At 39.5% G+C, this 16,353-nt stretch overlaps 7 protein-coding genes and 2 non-coding genes across 9 annotated transcripts; 2 read left to right on the top strand and 7 right to left on the bottom strand.

The window, feature by feature from the left end:
- Nucleotides 1-124: 124 nt before the first annotated feature.
- Nucleotides 125-1,054, bottom strand: SKDI07G3740 (uncharacterized protein; the record flags this gene model as incomplete). The annotated part of the gene is made up of 1 exon (XM_056228141.1): nucleotides 125-1,054. One exon carries the CDS (start codon nucleotides 1,052-1,054, stop codon nucleotides 125-127), a length of 930 nt encoding a protein of 309 aa, XP_056087892.1.
- Nucleotides 1,055-1,324: 270 nt separating this feature from the next.
- SKDI07G3730 (uncharacterized protein) lies at nucleotides 1,325-2,017 on the bottom strand (the record flags this gene model as incomplete). The annotated part of the gene is made up of 1 exon (XM_056228140.1): nucleotides 1,325-2,017. One exon carries the CDS (start codon nucleotides 2,015-2,017, stop codon nucleotides 1,325-1,327), a length of 693 nt encoding a protein of 230 aa, XP_056087891.1.
- A 385-nt stretch (nucleotides 2,018-2,402) lies between these two features.
- On the bottom strand, nucleotides 2,403-5,513 carry VSB1 (Vsb1p; the record flags this gene model as incomplete). Its single annotated transcript, XM_056228139.1, has 1 exon — nucleotides 2,403-5,513. The coding sequence occupies one exon, from the start codon at nucleotides 5,511-5,513 to the stop codon at nucleotides 2,403-2,405; it is 3,111 nt and encodes a 1,036-aa protein (XP_056087890.1).
- A 635-nt stretch (nucleotides 5,514-6,148) lies between these two features.
- On the bottom strand, nucleotides 6,149-7,867 carry ASN2 (asparagine synthase (glutamine-hydrolyzing) 2; the record flags this gene model as incomplete). The annotated part of the gene is made up of 1 exon (XM_056228138.1): nucleotides 6,149-7,867. One exon carries the CDS (start codon nucleotides 7,865-7,867, stop codon nucleotides 6,149-6,151), a length of 1,719 nt encoding a protein of 572 aa, XP_056087889.1.
- An 803-nt stretch (nucleotides 7,868-8,670) lies between these two features.
- Skdi_7.trna26I lies at nucleotides 8,671-8,744 on the bottom strand. The gene has a single exon. It is a non-coding gene; the product is annotated as a tRNA-Ile (tRNA).
- A 931-nt stretch (nucleotides 8,745-9,675) lies between these two features.
- PPT1 (protein serine/threonine phosphatase) lies at nucleotides 9,676-11,217 on the top strand (the record flags this gene model as incomplete). Its single annotated transcript, XM_056228136.1, has 1 exon — nucleotides 9,676-11,217. One exon carries the CDS (start codon nucleotides 9,676-9,678, stop codon nucleotides 11,215-11,217), a length of 1,542 nt encoding a protein of 513 aa, XP_056087888.1.
- A 234-nt stretch (nucleotides 11,218-11,451) lies between these two features.
- On the bottom strand, nucleotides 11,452-11,523 carry Skdi_7.trna25R. The gene has a single exon. It is a non-coding gene; the product is annotated as a tRNA-Arg (tRNA).
- A 1,053-nt stretch (nucleotides 11,524-12,576) lies between these two features.
- Nucleotides 12,577-13,770, bottom strand: SKDI07G3690 (uncharacterized protein; the record flags this gene model as incomplete). The annotated part of the gene is made up of 1 exon (XM_056228135.1): nucleotides 12,577-13,770. One exon carries the CDS (start codon nucleotides 13,768-13,770, stop codon nucleotides 12,577-12,579), a length of 1,194 nt encoding a protein of 397 aa, XP_056087887.1.
- A 1,023-nt stretch (nucleotides 13,771-14,793) lies between these two features.
- Nucleotides 14,794-16,269, top strand: MEP1 (ammonium permease MEP1; the record flags this gene model as incomplete). The annotated part of the gene is made up of 1 exon (XM_056228134.1): nucleotides 14,794-16,269. One exon carries the CDS (start codon nucleotides 14,794-14,796, stop codon nucleotides 16,267-16,269), a length of 1,476 nt encoding a protein of 491 aa, XP_056087886.1.
- Nucleotides 16,270-16,353: the final 84 nt, after the last annotated feature.

Genomic DNA, 16,353 nt, shown 5'->3' with positions numbered 1-16,353 from the left:
AAGTTATGATATCTCTAAAGGCTTGAAACCAATGGAGACATCCAAAAAAGTATAACCGCTGTGTAACGTGCAAATTTTTTGAAAAAATAAATGAATATCCAAAGCTAGTTTGATGAAAAGCCATTTACAGTTTAAATTCGAATCTTTTCTCTTCTTTTGGAGTAGCAACCGAATAGTGGTTCACATCTTCATCTGAACTATATAGTATTCTCTCTATAAAGGTAACCTTAGAAGAATTTTTGCTCACAAGCAACACTATCTGAGAGCGGGTGCCATAATAATCTCCATCTGGTATCGAGGCGCCCAAGTCATCGTCTGGAGGCCTTCGTAAGGGTGGCACATATATGGTGTTCATGATTACATTTGGATCAGCAAGCATTTGTAAAGCATTCGGTTTTGAAGCGGTGCCTGGAACGGAAGACTTCGAAGCGAGTTGGAAGCAATTCGATATTATGGTTTCCTCATCTGAATCGATGTTTCCTAAAACTAATTTCTCTAAACCATCACGGGCAACCTTCACTTTCTTCCAGGCTTGCTCTGATATGCTGGGACTATTATAAAATTCACCATTAGAAACAGCCATGTAAGAATTAAGATTACTTTTACAGGTAGAATCCAAGACGTTGAAAGTTCTTCCTAAGGAATCGATAAGTTTATACTGCTTTTCAATAACATCGCCGTAGAAGAAATTAAAATCACCTGTAGTATTCAGCCCATCATAGTTCATCTCAAACTTGTCGTAATTATCCCAATTTTGAAAATCTGCCTTATGAGTTGACAAAAAGGTGAATGGTAGCAGACCACGGGATTTTGATTTTATGGTATCTCGCTGACCGTCGAGCTTTAGATTGAGAATAGTGGCTAACTTCCCTTCTCTATTTATACCAGACCAAGTGCCAAAAATTTGTTTCTCCTTTGATGTTTTGGCTAGGTCGTATGGTGAAAGGATGAAATCATCATTGTGCCAGCATGTGGCATGCGTTTTTCTTGCCAAGAATTCGTCTCTATTAGATATTAAGATGAGTTCATAGTCAGGATGCGCCCTTGTAGCCATTAAGATGCACATGGTTAAGGCTATAGTTCTTGATCTTTTGAAACTCCAATTATAAGTTTGATACTAGCTGTAAGCTTTTGTTTTGTTTTCTTAACTGTCTTATTTCATGTATCACATTACTCCACTTTAAGGGGGACGCTGTTTTTTTAACATTTTGGTAATAGCGCGAAAAAGCTGAAAGCTTCACAGACATCGAGACTTGTTGGAGACATTAGGGAAAAAGCTTGCTGAAGTAAGTACTCGAGACAAGCAGTCGACCCCATACAGTTCTTAATCAAAAATTCTGTGAAAGAAGCCCTTGATTCCTTTTTCTGACTTGTGTTTTCGGTACTGTTCAATTTTTTTCTTGTTTTTCTCTACTGCCATATTCAATTTGTCTGACTCCAAGGAAGAGCCTTGGGAGTACGTAGTAACCTTGGATCGCGTGGAATGTGCATCCGCATGATCGTTAGTATGTTCTTTTTTGGCTGAAGAAACACGGGAGTCCTCCCTCTTTAAAGTTTCAAGTGTTTTCAACTTGACTAACCCAGTTTCAGTTTCTAAACGATATTCTTCTGGAAATGCACCGTTGTGGGCTGAGTTTGTCACTGGAGCAGTAATGTCGGGAAGAGCTTTCTTGTTCAGGTTCAACCCTTCCCTCTTTAGAGAATCTGCCGTCTCTGAATTTCCCTCCAATGCATTGTGTGTAATCATCTTTTCTATTGAGTTAGAAGATGGTCTTTTCAAAGTACTGGAACTGTGATGAGAGTACACATCTGAATGACGATGCTGTTCATCTATATTTTCCTCATTCTCTGATTGTGCCTTCCCAACGATAGTATCGTTCTTCAAAAGAGGCTGCTCTGGAGCTTGGGAATCCTTGAACCCAGTAAAGGGCTCTGGCTTGTAGGAGTCAATGGAGGAAAAAGACGAAATGTCTTCGTATTCATTATCGGTTGTGACAGAAACAGATGGGACAGGCATGATTTACGTTGTTATCTTGCTATGACTTTTAATTAGTTGGTACGGAAATGAATTGGCCGCACAACTACTCGATGTAATTTGTTTTAGCATGTTAGTATAAAAAAATAGTGATTTTTCCTTCAAGAAAGCATTCGTGTCGATAGAATAGGTAGTTTGGTCATCGATGGGACTCGTCACTTTTTGCTTCACGATAGGGGCCTCATGCAAGAAAATCGCGCAGCAAAAATTCCGGAAGTAAAGATATAAATACAAAGATTTTATAATAGGGATGATAGGTACCAATAACGGTCTTTCTTATATAGATGCAGCAAAACTCTGCTTTTATGTGATATTAAAATGATTAATTTTTCACAATATATGAACAAAAAAATAAATAAATACATTCTCATGCGCTAACAAGTGTGTAGCCTAGTAATTCTTTAAATCTGGTGTCTTTAATGCACATAACCATTAGCGTAACCTCCACATATAGTGCCAGGTTTTCTTCTTTCATTTTTTTTAAAGAGCTAGAATCTATAACCCATAGTACAGAGTCCGTCTCTGTTTCGATGGTAAGTTTCTGTTCTCTAGGCATAGCATTCCCTGGGGCAATGATTTTTCCAAAGCATGTACCATTTGAGAAAATCTCGTACAATGTACCTTGCGGTAATTCGTATGTTGCCTTCAACATACCTGTTTCTACCAGGAAGAATATGTTGTCTGCATGTAGTAATAGTGATTGACTTGCTAATCTGCGTCTGGTGAAATAGGGGCACAGTTGTGCCCAAAATTTAATTTCTTTTTCTCTTACCGTTTGGATTTCGGATATGATATCAGGTCGATATTGCTTTAACGCAAATAGCAAAATAGGCAGGATTGGTTCATCATTCTTGTATTCCATCTTGAAATTCTTTACTGCTTGTTCATCATTCACAAACACATTTTGAGCCACAGAAAGCATTTGATAATTACGAGGTGTATTGGTTGGAAGTGACATTAAGTTTCTAGCATGGTCTCTGTTTTCTCCCGTACTTAAACCATTTCCTAACCCATCGATCTTTTTGTTTTGAGTGGCTGCCATTATTGCAGATGCGACGCTACTTTGCTTTCTTTCTTCCAAGCGTTTTTTTGCTTTTTCTCTTAACTGCTTATACTGAAAGAGAAATTCATTCTCACACCATTCCAAAGCACTATTTAAATCAGCAAATAATTCCACATCATTCAACAACCCCACGTTATTGAAGGCGTTGTATATACGGTCTCTCTCCTTGATTGAAGATATAATTAATTTGATTCGTTTGGTTCCGGTGAATCTCTTAATTCTATTGAAACCTTCTGCTGCAGAATAGTCAATATTGTCGGCGTTGATATTTTTAAAGTCCAAAATTAAGTACTTTATTCTCCTTTTCTTCGCATCTTTGTTACTAATTTGTAATAATTTCTCAATTTTCTCTTCAATTGATATGATCGTTCCGAAAAACAAAACGTTTTGAAGCTTCAAAACGTATATTTGTTCTCCAATACCGTCTAGAAATTTAGTTTGAACATAGTCACGATAAACTGTACTTTTTGCAACATTCCCATTGTATTCACCGTTAATGGTTTGTAATTTTGTACTATCGACCAAGAATGAAAAACATGCAATCAAAATGCCAACGATAATACCTAGGACAAAATCAAAGACACCCATCGTGAAAACAATAATCACAACAGTTAAGTATTCAAACCTATTCAACTTATTCCACGTATCAACCAATGCTTCCACCAATAACTCATAACCCAGTAAGAAAATGAGGGAGCCGACTATACAGATTGGGATGAATGATATTATGACAGGTCCAATTAACATGACGCAGATGGTTAAGGCTATCAAAAGGAACCCAGCAAATGATGAATCAGCACCTGCTCTAATAAACAAAACACTGTTAGTGTATACCAAATAGTTCTGAACAGAGCCTAATAATCCACTGAAAAAATTTGAATAGCCGTGGGCGATCAGTTCCCTATCAACATCGTATTTATCCATTTGGAGCGACATGGCCAATGCGGGCACATTTATGGGAACGTGTAAGATACCAAAAAAGGTCAATGCCATCATCGTTGGTATTTGTTGTAAAACTAGTGACCAGTGAACCTTATGGACATTAAATAATTTATAGTGATCGTACCACTTGCTATCTGAATTAGCGATCGGAAAGATCCAACCTGCTTCTCTCAAAGTATCCAAAGACAATGTAGGAATGATTGCAACAATAAAATGGAATAAAACTAATGTCAAGATGTAAAAGGTTGGTAAAACTAATGAGTTCTTGAAATAGCGCTGTGTACCAATTAAAATCACTGTCAACAGAACGGGCAACAACCATTTAGCCAAAGTGTCGTAATTTGTGAACAGCCCTGAAAAGAAAGGCCATGAATATTCAAATTTAGCTACCCTCGTTGTTACTTCAATACCCGTAATTATCAAGAAATAACCAACACCCCCGATACAGCCGATTAAGATGTGCCGTGGGAAAAATCCAACTATTTTTCCTAGTCGTAGTTTACCCAATACATAGAAAACAACACCTGTAAGCATAGAACTTATGACATAACAAAAAATTGTTGTGGTTATGATTTCGTCATCATTACCTTCCAGCGCGTCCTTAACAGCCAATGCCATTGTATGATAAAAGGGAGTAATTTCGATCATTTCGCTTCCAATCCCGGAAGGAAAACTCGACCAGCCTCCAGAATACACAGCTTGTGATATTATCGTGGAAATGTAAAACATAGAAATACCGGTAGGCCCTAAATGAGAAAAGACTGGTTCAGTAATTGGAAATATGATCATACCATATGACAAGGCATCTAATATGTTCAAAAGCAAGCCCAATACTGCCGCAGGTAGATAATGTGCAAATTTGAAAGGAAATGAAGTACACCATTGCCATATGTTTCTTGGTCGAAAACGCAAATTATGAGATGGACGGAGAGATTGATACCCGCCCCCATAATCGTCTTCCAACTCCGATATTGGGCCACTTTGTAGTGCACGATTTCGTTCATCATCTACATTGGATGATGCTGGGCTAAGTAATAATCTTGAGTATTCATCTGAATATTCTTCATCAATATTCTCTACGATGGTGCGCATAGATTGATCATCTTTCCTGTCATCACTATCTATGATATCCATGTAGTCCTTGATCGTCGGAGAGTTCTCCTCAACAGAAGAAGAGCAAAATTCATTGGAAAGTTGAGCTGTTTGCCTATGCAAATTTTCTGATCCGTGTATTACTGTAGGATGTTGCTTGTTTGAGAAGGGGAGTTTCGAATCAGACATATTCTTGACCATAGGGGAGCTTCCGCCTGTGAAAAATCCACTCATATATGAACGGCATAATGGAGGCGACATTGCACTGACACTTGCTCTGTGCATTTTGTTTTTAGATGAGTCTTGGTTTATTCCCAGTGAGACAGATATGGCCTCTGAAAGGGATGAATTGCTTCTGCGTCTTCTAATAGTTCTTCCCATTCTTTCTGTATAAACTTTTCAAACTTTTAAAAATGTCCTATGAATGAATCAATGCCTATTTTGAAATGAAATTATCTTTATTAGTTATCCGGTTCCTTTTCAATGTTGTTACTTAACTTGAAGAATAAAGAAGGACTGTGAAAAAAAAAAAAAAAATAATCAAAAAAGAAAAAGAGGATGCAAAAATGGATATCAAGAAAGTTGGCTTTGCAGGAGTTATCTTGTTGATGCCATAATGGGAAGGTTGCTCAACATGAAAGGTTACATATGCTCTAACTGTGGCTGCTATATATAACTAAAGTCCCATGAAATTTGTGTTTTCACTCAGGGACCGATAAGTAGGAAAAAGATCCCTGATAACGCGAACTTCCTAGGGAATTTTTTCCCCTACAACAGATAGATAGAAGAAACAAATGAGATAAGAGATTGTTTAATCAATCTTCTGCATTTTTCTATGTGATAGCCACTGTAAGATCAAAGATCGATCAGCAAATCTCAAAGATAAGAAAGATCAAGGGATCAGCACGTTGAAAACTTCTATCATATATATATATATATGTATGCGTGTATATAAACTAAAATATCACCACAACTTCTGCATTATTTATGGATATAAAGAGCTCAAATGAAATCAATTAAGCACTGACGTGCTTTTCATGGATTTTCGCATATCTGCCAGAAGGATCTTCGGCGCAGCCCCAATCGGCCTTGGGTACCCATCTCATGACGGTATCAGCGGCCGTCTTTTGAGGGAACCAAGCATCAAACTTCAGCCTATACCAGTAAGCCTCCTTCGTAGTTGGGATGTCATTGCCCCAGTCAGCCTTTGGGTTGGCGAACATGGTGTCTGAGATAACTCTTTCAGCGGTGTCCCTCAATCCGTCGATCCATGAATAACCAACACCGTCGGAGAACTGTTCTTTTTGTCTCCATAGGATTTCTTCCGGTAGATATGGTTTGACCTCTGGTTCATCCGTAGTGTCGAATGCCTTCCTCAAAATGTACTTTTCGATCCGCCCCTCTTTGGGGTTGATCATCTTATCTTTTGGATCAATGTTCATACATAGTTGCAAAAAGTCTCTGTCCAAGAATGGAACACGAGCCTCGAGACCCCAAGCCATGGTAGATTTATTGGCTCTCAAACAATCAGCCAAGTGTAGGTTCTTGACACGTTGCACAGATTCTGTATGGAATTCGGCGGCAGAAGGGGCTTGTGCAAAATATAGATAACCACCGAAGATCTCGTCTGAACCTTCACCGGAAAGAACCATCTTAACACCTTGAGCCTTGATCTTTCTAGATAATAAGAACATTGGTGTGGAGGCCCTTATAGTGGTGACATCATATGTTTCCAAGTGGTAAATGACATCGTCCAACGCATCTAGGCCTTCTTGCAATGTAAAGGTGTGTTCATGATGAATAGAACCAATGAACTTGGCAACTTTTCTCGCAGCCTGTAAATCAGGAGCATTTGGTAAACCAACGGCAAACGAATGCAGACGAGACCAGCCGGATGTGTGCAAATGTCCTTGGTCATCGATACCTGCAAGTTGTTTGTTGTTAACGCTGGCGTCCCCGTCGGCATCGGCATTAGCTTTCTCGGTTTCACGAGCAGCTATGGCAGCAATCAAAGAAGAGTCCAGCCCACCAGATAATAGAACACCGTATGGAACTTCAGCCATTAATCTCTTTCTGACAGCTTTTTCCAAGCTATGTCTAATAGCATGGTAGTCAACAGGGACAGATGGAATTCGTTTTTCGTCCAGCCAGTTTGGAGTGAAGTAACGAGTAATCTTGTCCGTTTCAGAATCATAGACATGACCTGGAGGGAATGAGATGATGCTGTCACAAACATCAGTCAAACATTTTAGTTCGGAAGCAAAATAAACAGTTTTTGGAGACTTGGAAGAACGTCCCATGTATAAAGTAACGACACCGATAGGGTCTCTTGCGGCGACAACACGATCTTTCTTGGCATCATATAGACAGAAGGCAAACATACCGTCCAAATGTTTTGGAGCATCGATATCGTGCTCCAAATACAATGGTATAATGGGTTCACAATCACTGAAGGTCTGAAATTTGTAGCCAGAACACTTTTCTCTAAGTTGAATATGGTTGTAGATTTCACCGTTGACACCAAGCATATATTCGCCGTCAGCTGAAGCGATTGGTTGAGCGCCAGAGTCTAAACCAACAATAGCTAACCTTTCATGAACAAAGATGGTGGAGTTCATGACGGCATTACCGGACCAGTCTGGACCACGGTGTCTGATTCTCTTGGATAGCTGTAGAGCTTTTGGTTTGAAACTATTAATGTCTTCATGTTTGAAGGCTGCAAAGATGCCACACATATTTAGCTCGCAGTAATGATTTCTTGTTTTGATGTACCTGAATTAAAAGTAAACAAGTTTAAAAAAAGCTACGTTGATTATTCAAAACCGGTAAGTGGCAAATTCATAGTTCAAGAAGGTTATAAGCTTCCAAGAGGCAGACAGAGACACACGATGAGGCTACACTTTCTTTTTCTGGAGAAATCTTGTCATGAGCCAATGTGGTAAGAAAATTTGCAAAAAACCCACGCCGTGCGGCATCCATGTGTAAAACAAAGATCAATGATTGAATGATTATATAAAAAAATGTAGGCCAGTGCGAGGCCCATTGCTTCAGAGGTATCGCCTTCCGAATCGCAGAACGATGGTCCAGCTAGAAGAATGGTTTGACGCAGGAGGTCCAGTCTCGCAGAGAGGTGGACGATTGTGTCCAAAGAATGTTATTCTCTCTTGTATTTCTCAGTTTTGATATATCCCCCCTTCAAGTAGATACAGAGCCTTTCGAATGATTTCTTTACCTTGAGGTTCCAGGCTCCACCTTTATGGAGGCATTTTGAGCTCCGACTAGAAAGAAGCAGGAACCCAATTCGACTTTCATTTATTATATGGAATGAGTTTTAAGAAGATTTTTTGATTCTTCATTCACGTTGCTTTGTATGCTCAATTAATCGCTTTGGACGTGAATATGAGGGTAAGCCCCCTGTTGGAGTGTATTATTCAGTGCAGATATGTCATCAATGCCTCTCGAAGGACAGCAATGTTTGTATGGGTAATGAATAATCTTGTGATTTAATCTGGGTTGGATAAGTAAAAAGAAAAATTAATGGTCTCTAGCGGGATCGAACCGCTGATCCCCGCGTTATTAGCACGGTGCCTTAACCAACTGGGCCAAGAGACCTGTTATTTCCGAGAATTTTCTTTCTACCAGGGCTTTCTATCTTTCTATTCAAAAATTGAAGAAAATTTAGGATCATTACTCCGGTACTAAATATCTTGTTGGGATAATAACCATCCATCAATTGCAAGTATCACAAATCGATACATTAATTTATGTAGCTAGAATATTACCATATAAGGGTCATAAGAAGATGACGCAAACTACCATACCGGTAAAATATGATTCAGACTGTCATTGAATTTAGTGGAAGCTGAAGCGTAAGGATTGATAATGCGATAGGATCAATGAATGGCGACGTTTGAAACGAAGGGAGAAAGAAGTACAAGATTATGCAAAATTGGCGATTTCCTTTCGTGGCCTTCTAAATCCATGAGGAGAACTTCTAGTATATTTTATATACATAATATTACTAACCTTACCAAAAAAGGGAATTCCAACAATTGTCATAGGATTTTATTGGGGAATAATGTGCAACATTATGTAGATCGCCATCAAATCCTGAAATCTCTAGTTTTAATTATCTTTTCTGGCTCAGTAAAATTTTGTGACAATTGTTGAGATTCCAATTTTTTTTTTTACTGTTGCAACATTTTTCAGGTAGACTCTTGACACTTCTTCTCTTAAGGTCCAGAACTTCATCTGATAGGAATTTTAAGTCAATGGCATGGCTACTTCTCTCATAAATGAACTCCTCAACCCCCCTCCCCCCGCCTCTATTTTTCCCAGCCATAATTCTTCGTTTTTTGAATCTTCGATTATCTCTTCCCGTTAAAACGCTGAACCAGAGGAAAACGCCAGCGGGAAACTGAAAAATTTCACAGATGAGGTTAGAAAAAAAATTGATCAAAATAGCTACAGAGCTGAATAGTGCATTTTAGCAGTTTTGAAAAGTTGCGTACAATTAGCCTCGATACCATCAAATACCTTCAACATGTCAAATCCCACAGAAGCAGATCGTGTTAAGGCACACGAAAGGAAGAATGAAGGTAACGTTTTAGTAAAGGAAAAGCATTTCTTGAAGGCTATTGAAAAATATACCGAGGCAATCGATCTAGATTCTACACAGACCATTTATTTTTCAAATAGAGCACTTTCTCATTTTAAAGTGGATAATTTTCAAAGTGCTTTGAATGACTGTGATGAAGCGATTAAATTGGATCCGAAAAATATCAAAGCTTACCATAGACGCGCCTTGTCTTGTATGGCACTACTGGAGTTCAAGAAGGCCAAGAGAGATTTGAATGTTCTTTTAAAGGTGAAACCCAACGATCCCGCTGCTACTAGAGCATTAGCTACTTGTGATAGATTCATCAGAGAGGAAAGATTCAGGAAGGCTATCGGAGGCGGGGAAAACGAGACTAAAATTAGTCTCTGTCAGACTTTGAACTTGAGTTCATTCGATGCTAATGCTGACTTAACCAATTACGATGGCCCCAAATTGGAATTCGAACAGTTGTATGACGAGAAGAATAACTTCAAAGGCGCGAAAATCAAGAATATGTCTCAGGAGTTTATTTCAGAAATGGTGAACGACCTTTTTTTGAAGTCTAAATTTCTCCCAAAAAAGTATGTTGCAGCTATTATCTCTCATGCTGACACTTTATTTTCTCAAGAATCTTCTATGGTAGAATTAGAAAACAAGTCGACCCCGGATATTAAGATATCAGTATGTGGTGATACGCATGGCCAATTCTACGACGTTTTGAATCTATTCCGTAAATTTGGTAAAGTGGGTCCAAAGCACACGTATCTTTTCAACGGTGATTTTGTTGACCGTGGCTCTTGGTCGTGTGAAGTTGCATTATTATTCTACTGCTTGAAAATATTATATCCAAAGAACTTCTTTCTGAACAGAGGTAATCATGAAAGTGATAATATGAACAAGATATATGGGTTCGAAGATGAATGTAAATATAAATATTCACAAAGAATATTCAACATTTTCTCGCAAAGTTTTGAAAGCTTGCCATTGGCCACGTTAATCAATGACGATTACCTCGTAATGCATGGTGGTTTACCAAGTGATGCCTCAGCAAGCTTGTCCGAGTTCAAGAGTATTAATAGATTCGCACAACCACCAAGAGATGGTGCATTTATGGAATTATTATGGGCAGACCCGCAAGAAGCTAATGGAATGGGTCCTTCTCAACGTGGCCTGGGACATGCTTTTGGGCCTGATATTACTGAGCAATTTTTAAAAAACAACAACTTGCGTAAGATTTTCAGATCCCACGAATTGAGAATGGGTGGTGTGCAATTTGAACAAAAGGGTAAGTTAATGACGGTATTCAGTGCTCCAAACTACTGTGATAGCCAAGGTAATCTTGGTGGTATTATTCATATTGTTCCAGGCCGCGGTGTTTTACAGGCTGGAAGGAATGATGATGAAAACCTAATAATTGAAACGTTCGAAGCCGTTGAGCATCCGAATATAAAACCTATGGCCTATTCTAATGGCGGTTTTGGCCTATAGTCATGCTTTTTGATATCAACTAGTACACTGAAAGTAAGAAAACTAGAACAAAAGGAAACATGAGCTTATGAAGTAACAAAAGTAGCATTTTTTTTGTAAATCTGTAATTTCTTTATGCAACTTATCTCTATAATATCTTTTGGCACCTACCGAACGAACCTCCAACGGACGAACAACTAGCAAGCGGTAGCTGATGAACCAAGAGACCACGTTCTATTTTACTTTTGAAAAAAACACTCACGATGGGGGTCGAACCCATAATCTTCTGATTAGAAGTCAGACGCGTTGCCATTACGCCACGCAAGCAGTTGTAGTTGCTTTTTCTGTTTCTTTACCCTATTGACTCTTTGTCTGAGGGCAACATCCAAACAACCCTGATGATATCAAGGAAATACTCACCTTCTTGTAGGAACAAACAGGAATCATCATTATTCACATAAGAAACCGTCGTTACTATCTGAGCTTTTTAGATTGTATATTAAAACGTAATTCGTATATGTTACACTGACGTCATATCTTTCTTAGAATGCAGGAATGCTCATCGAGCTGTTCGGACGGTGAGCATAATTGAAGTAAAAGATCCATTAATTGAACACTCAGAATTTTGTTGGAACTGTTAGAACAATAGTCAACTATCCTTCAATTACTAGTACAGCTGATTAATACATTCAATCACGTAACTAGAAGATTATCATATACGGTGTTAAGAAGATGACGAAAATTATCAGACCAGTGAAATAAGATTCAGAACAGTCATCAAATTTAGTGGAAGCCGAAGTGCAAGGATTGATAATGCAATAGGATCAATGAATAAAGACGTATAAAATGAAGAAAGAAATAAGAATAAGATTATGTAAAAGTGTTGATTCCCTTTCGTGGATTCCTAAATCCATGAGGAGAACTTCTAGTATATTCTATATACATAATATTATTAACCTTATCAAAAATGGAATCCCAACGATTGTCACAGGAGTTTACTGGGGATCAAATTCCTCAGTGTATATTATGTTGAACATATTTAACGTGTCCAATCGGGGCGTGCGTTTTACAAACCCCCCCCTCATATAGTATAAGAAAGTTCTGCTCTTACTCTTGATTAATAGTACTAATTATGAACACATCCAAACCGCTTATCGTGCTGGGACATGGATAAGTGTGAATATTGTAATAATTGTTGGGACATTGTTTTTAATAGAGGTAACAATATGTAGTATATAGAATTACTTTAAAAACTATGTTTTTATATCGGTAACCAAGAGTAGAAATACGCACCAGAGAAAACACAGTATTAATAACAAATGCACTCATAAAAAACAACTTAGGGCTCTAAGTTTATATAGTCTTTCCTTGAACCATAACCTAGAAATAATTGCCGCAATCTTGGGCAGCGTTGTTTGAGTTTTCGAATGTGAGGTGCCCATTTTGAAAACTCCATACGGTACCTTCTAGATTCGACGACTTTCCGCTGGGAAACAGCTCATTCAACTTCTTCACGTCGTTCTCTACTGGCTTAAATGAAAAGTTTTCATTGGTTCTTTGGTACCTGTACCTTAGTAGTATTGTGAGCGGGACTATGAAGTCGTCTACCGAAGACTTCAACAAAGGCACCATGTTATTCTTGAATGAAAGCGATGCTTTTTTCTCAAATATATACTGTTTTTTCAAAGTAGGGCCACGTATTTTTCTTTTCAAGGCCCTCTTTATGAGTTCCCTCTTCTTTGTGATATCAGTAGAAGACAAAACGTCCAATTCTTTAAGTTGCGAGTTAGGTACTATATTTAACAACTTCTTGATCGATTCTTGAAGCATTCCGATCGCGATCCCACATTCATCGATGTTGTATTGATTAATAGATAAGAAAAGATAGATCAAACATTGCAAATAATTCAGAAACAGGCCGTCGACTATACGACCACCTTGGCATTGTAATGCAGTGTTATAAGATCCAATACAAAGCTTAGCATAGAACACACTGGAGGTGCCCAACTCTTTCAACTCCTGAAACTCAAGGTCAGCGATAGCATCCTTGCTGACTTTTGATCTTAGTTTAGATAATGCTAAAATGACAATCCCCAGCTGTTGCAACAATTGGAACTCCAAGGACAGCTGGTTGTTGAGATTGAAAATCTGCATGTTCTTGCCCTCATTCGTCGCATTTGTTTGAAAAACAGCCCCAAGAAAGTACGTAAGGCCTAATCCTCTCTTCAAATAAGTTCCGCTCGTTGTCCATAGGTTGTTTGATGGTAGCGAAGATTCATACGCTCTGTGCAATGTTTCAATACCGATATCTTGGTAGAATGCGGCCACGTTAATCAAGACCATGGCTATCTCCTCTTCGACATAAGCCTCTACATCGCCGAACTCGTATTTGTAGCTTAGCAAGCCATTGGCGTATTTTAGCCAGGTGTCTATGCAGGTGATGCGGTCTACCTTAGATGAAGAATTATTTAGTGAGTTTGCACAGTTATTTCGCAGTATTACCAAATCATTCTGTATAAAGGAGGATATTTTGCTGCTGCAGGACAGCTTGCATGGAAGACTCTTTGTAGACATCAAATTATCAGACGTGCTTGACTGTGCTAAAACGGCCCTCCTCTCCACCCTAAAAGTTGACTTCCAAATAATCACTTCGCAACTGGGCGCGGTTTCTGTACGAAGATCCGTATGGTCGGGTTACGTCAGCACCAATGAGATGACGAACAAGAATTGAAGAGTTTACCGTTGAGAACATACCATATAGCCAATCATTATTTGCCGAGTCTGCTCTCTAGTCTACGCTTTAAAATCATCATAACGGCTACATCATGTGATGTGCAAAGCAAGACCAGACAACTTTTCAGGTACTACTTACTAATGCCCATAATTGTTCTCGGCATTACTCGGGCTTTTAGGAAAAATCCCGAACCACTTTTTTCTTTCGAGAAAGAGTCAGTCTATGCCTCTATAAACTGCTCTTGAACCTTGTAAATTCCTTTCCGTGCATATCCCGTCAAGACATCCTTGCGAAGAAGAGGGAAGATAGAAGAATGAGGGCAACACCATATGTTCTCCACACTCCGCTGTCAGCCATCGCCACACAGAAGCTCATTATGTGTTTACGTAGGTGCATAGCCACATCGTAGCAGAGGTCCCTTCATAGTTGTACTTTGCCACGAAGCTCGTTTTGCGCCTCCCCTCTCTTTGCTATTGTCTGCTAGGCTCATCGCTGGAAAAAGGCCCTGGCTGCTTATCTCTACGGGCGCGCGCGCCTCTTATTGGACGAGACCGCGATAACGATAAGGTTTTCGACAACTACAGACACCTTGTGCCATTCTATGGCTATGTAAGCACAGAAGAGAAGAAGAAAGAAAGAAAGCATTGATGGAAAATGTTTTTGTCAAAAAAAAAAATCGGAAAAAAAGAGGCTAAGGTTTATATACCAGTGTTTGATTACGAGCCTGAGCTATGTAGTTCCTGAAAGAATACTTTATAATAGTTTATTTATACAGTTGCCCTTGTCACTTATTTAGCCTTGCGATCACAGGATCATTTGAGCAACAAACTACAGTACGTAAGGGTCCTTATATTATGGAAACTATGGAGGGTCGATCTGCAGGGCCTTTGACGACGGAAACGTACGATGGCCCTACTGTGGCCTTCATGATTTTGGGCGCCGCCTTGGTTTTTTTTATGGTACCTGGACTAGGATTCTTGTACTCCGGACTGGCGAGAAGGAAGTCCGCACTGGCGTTGATTTGGGCTGTGCTGATGGCGACGTTGGTCGGTATACTGCAATGGTATTTCTGGGGTTATTCTCTAGCTTTTTCCAAATCCGCTCCCAATAATAAGTTCATCGGGAACCTGGATTCATTTGGGTTTAGAAACGTGTATGGGAAGAAATTTGATGAGGACGTATATCCAGAGCTTGCATACGCGACGTTTCAGATGATGTTCTCCTGTGTCAACTTAAGTATTATCGCCGGCGCTACCGCCGAAAGAGGTAGACTGCTACCGCACATGGTCTTCCTCTTTATTCTAGCCACGATCGCATACTGTCCGGTGACATATTGGATTTGGTCGCCAGGTGGTTGGGCATACCAGTGGGGGGTGCTGGATTGGGCAGGCGGTGGGAACATTGAAATTCTAAGTGCAGTTTCTGGATTCGTCTATTCTTGGTTTTTGGGCAAAAGAAATGAAAAATTGCTAATAAATTTCAGACCCCATAATGTGTCATTGGTCACTTTAGGAACGTCAATACTATGGTTTGGTTGGTTACTATTTAATTCAGCGTCTTCGCTATCTCCAAATTTGAGATCAGTGTATGCGTTCATGAACACGTGCCTCAGTGCCATTACGGGTGGGATGACCTGGTGTCTTCTGGATTACAGATCAGAAAAGAAATGGTCGACAGTGGGTCTGTGTTCTGGTATTATTTCTGGGCTGGTAGCAGCGACACCAAGCTCAGGCTGCATAACACTTTATGGTTCACTGATTCAAGGCATCGTTGCAGGAGTTGTCTGTAACTTTGCCACGAAGTTGAAATACTATGCCAAAGTGGATGACGCCATGGATATTCTAGCTGAACACGGAGTCGCAGGTGTTATAGGACTAATTTTCAATGCGCTTTTCGCGGCTGACTGGGTCATCGGTATGGACGGGGTTACAGAGCATGAAGGTGGCTGGATAACTCATAATTACAAGCAAATGTATAAACAAATTGCTTACATTGCCGCGTCGATAGGATACACTGCCGCTGTAACAGCAATGATTTGCTTTGTGCTCGGGTACATACCCGGTATGAAGTTGAGAATTTCCGAAGAAGCGGAAGAGGTGGGTATGGATGAAGACCAAATTGGTGAATTCGCGTACGATTATGTGGAGGTAAGAAGAGATTATTATTTATGGGGTGTAGAAGAGAATCTTCAACAGTCTGAAGTAAATCATCGCGTTAATGGCACTCAGTCGGCCGCCGACCATAGCAGTGCTACCAATAGTTCCTCGGATGGGAACGAGGAAATGGTTCAGTCCGAAAAAATCGCACCATCTCATCAAGAAAAGCCTACAAGTAGCTGAAAAGCCTACTACTTATCTCGAAGCCCTTTTTCTGCTTATTTATAAACTCGTGTTACTTATTCCTTATTTCAAATTCCCCCATAT

Source organism: Saccharomyces kudriavzevii (genome assembly GCF_947243775.1).
Source record: "Saccharomyces kudriavzevii IFO 1802 strain IFO1802 genome assembly, chromosome: 7".
Lineage (NCBI taxonomy): Eukaryota > Fungi > Ascomycota > Saccharomycetes > Saccharomycetales > Saccharomycetaceae > Saccharomyces > Saccharomyces kudriavzevii.
This window is presented reverse-complemented; position numbering and strand designations above follow the sequence as displayed.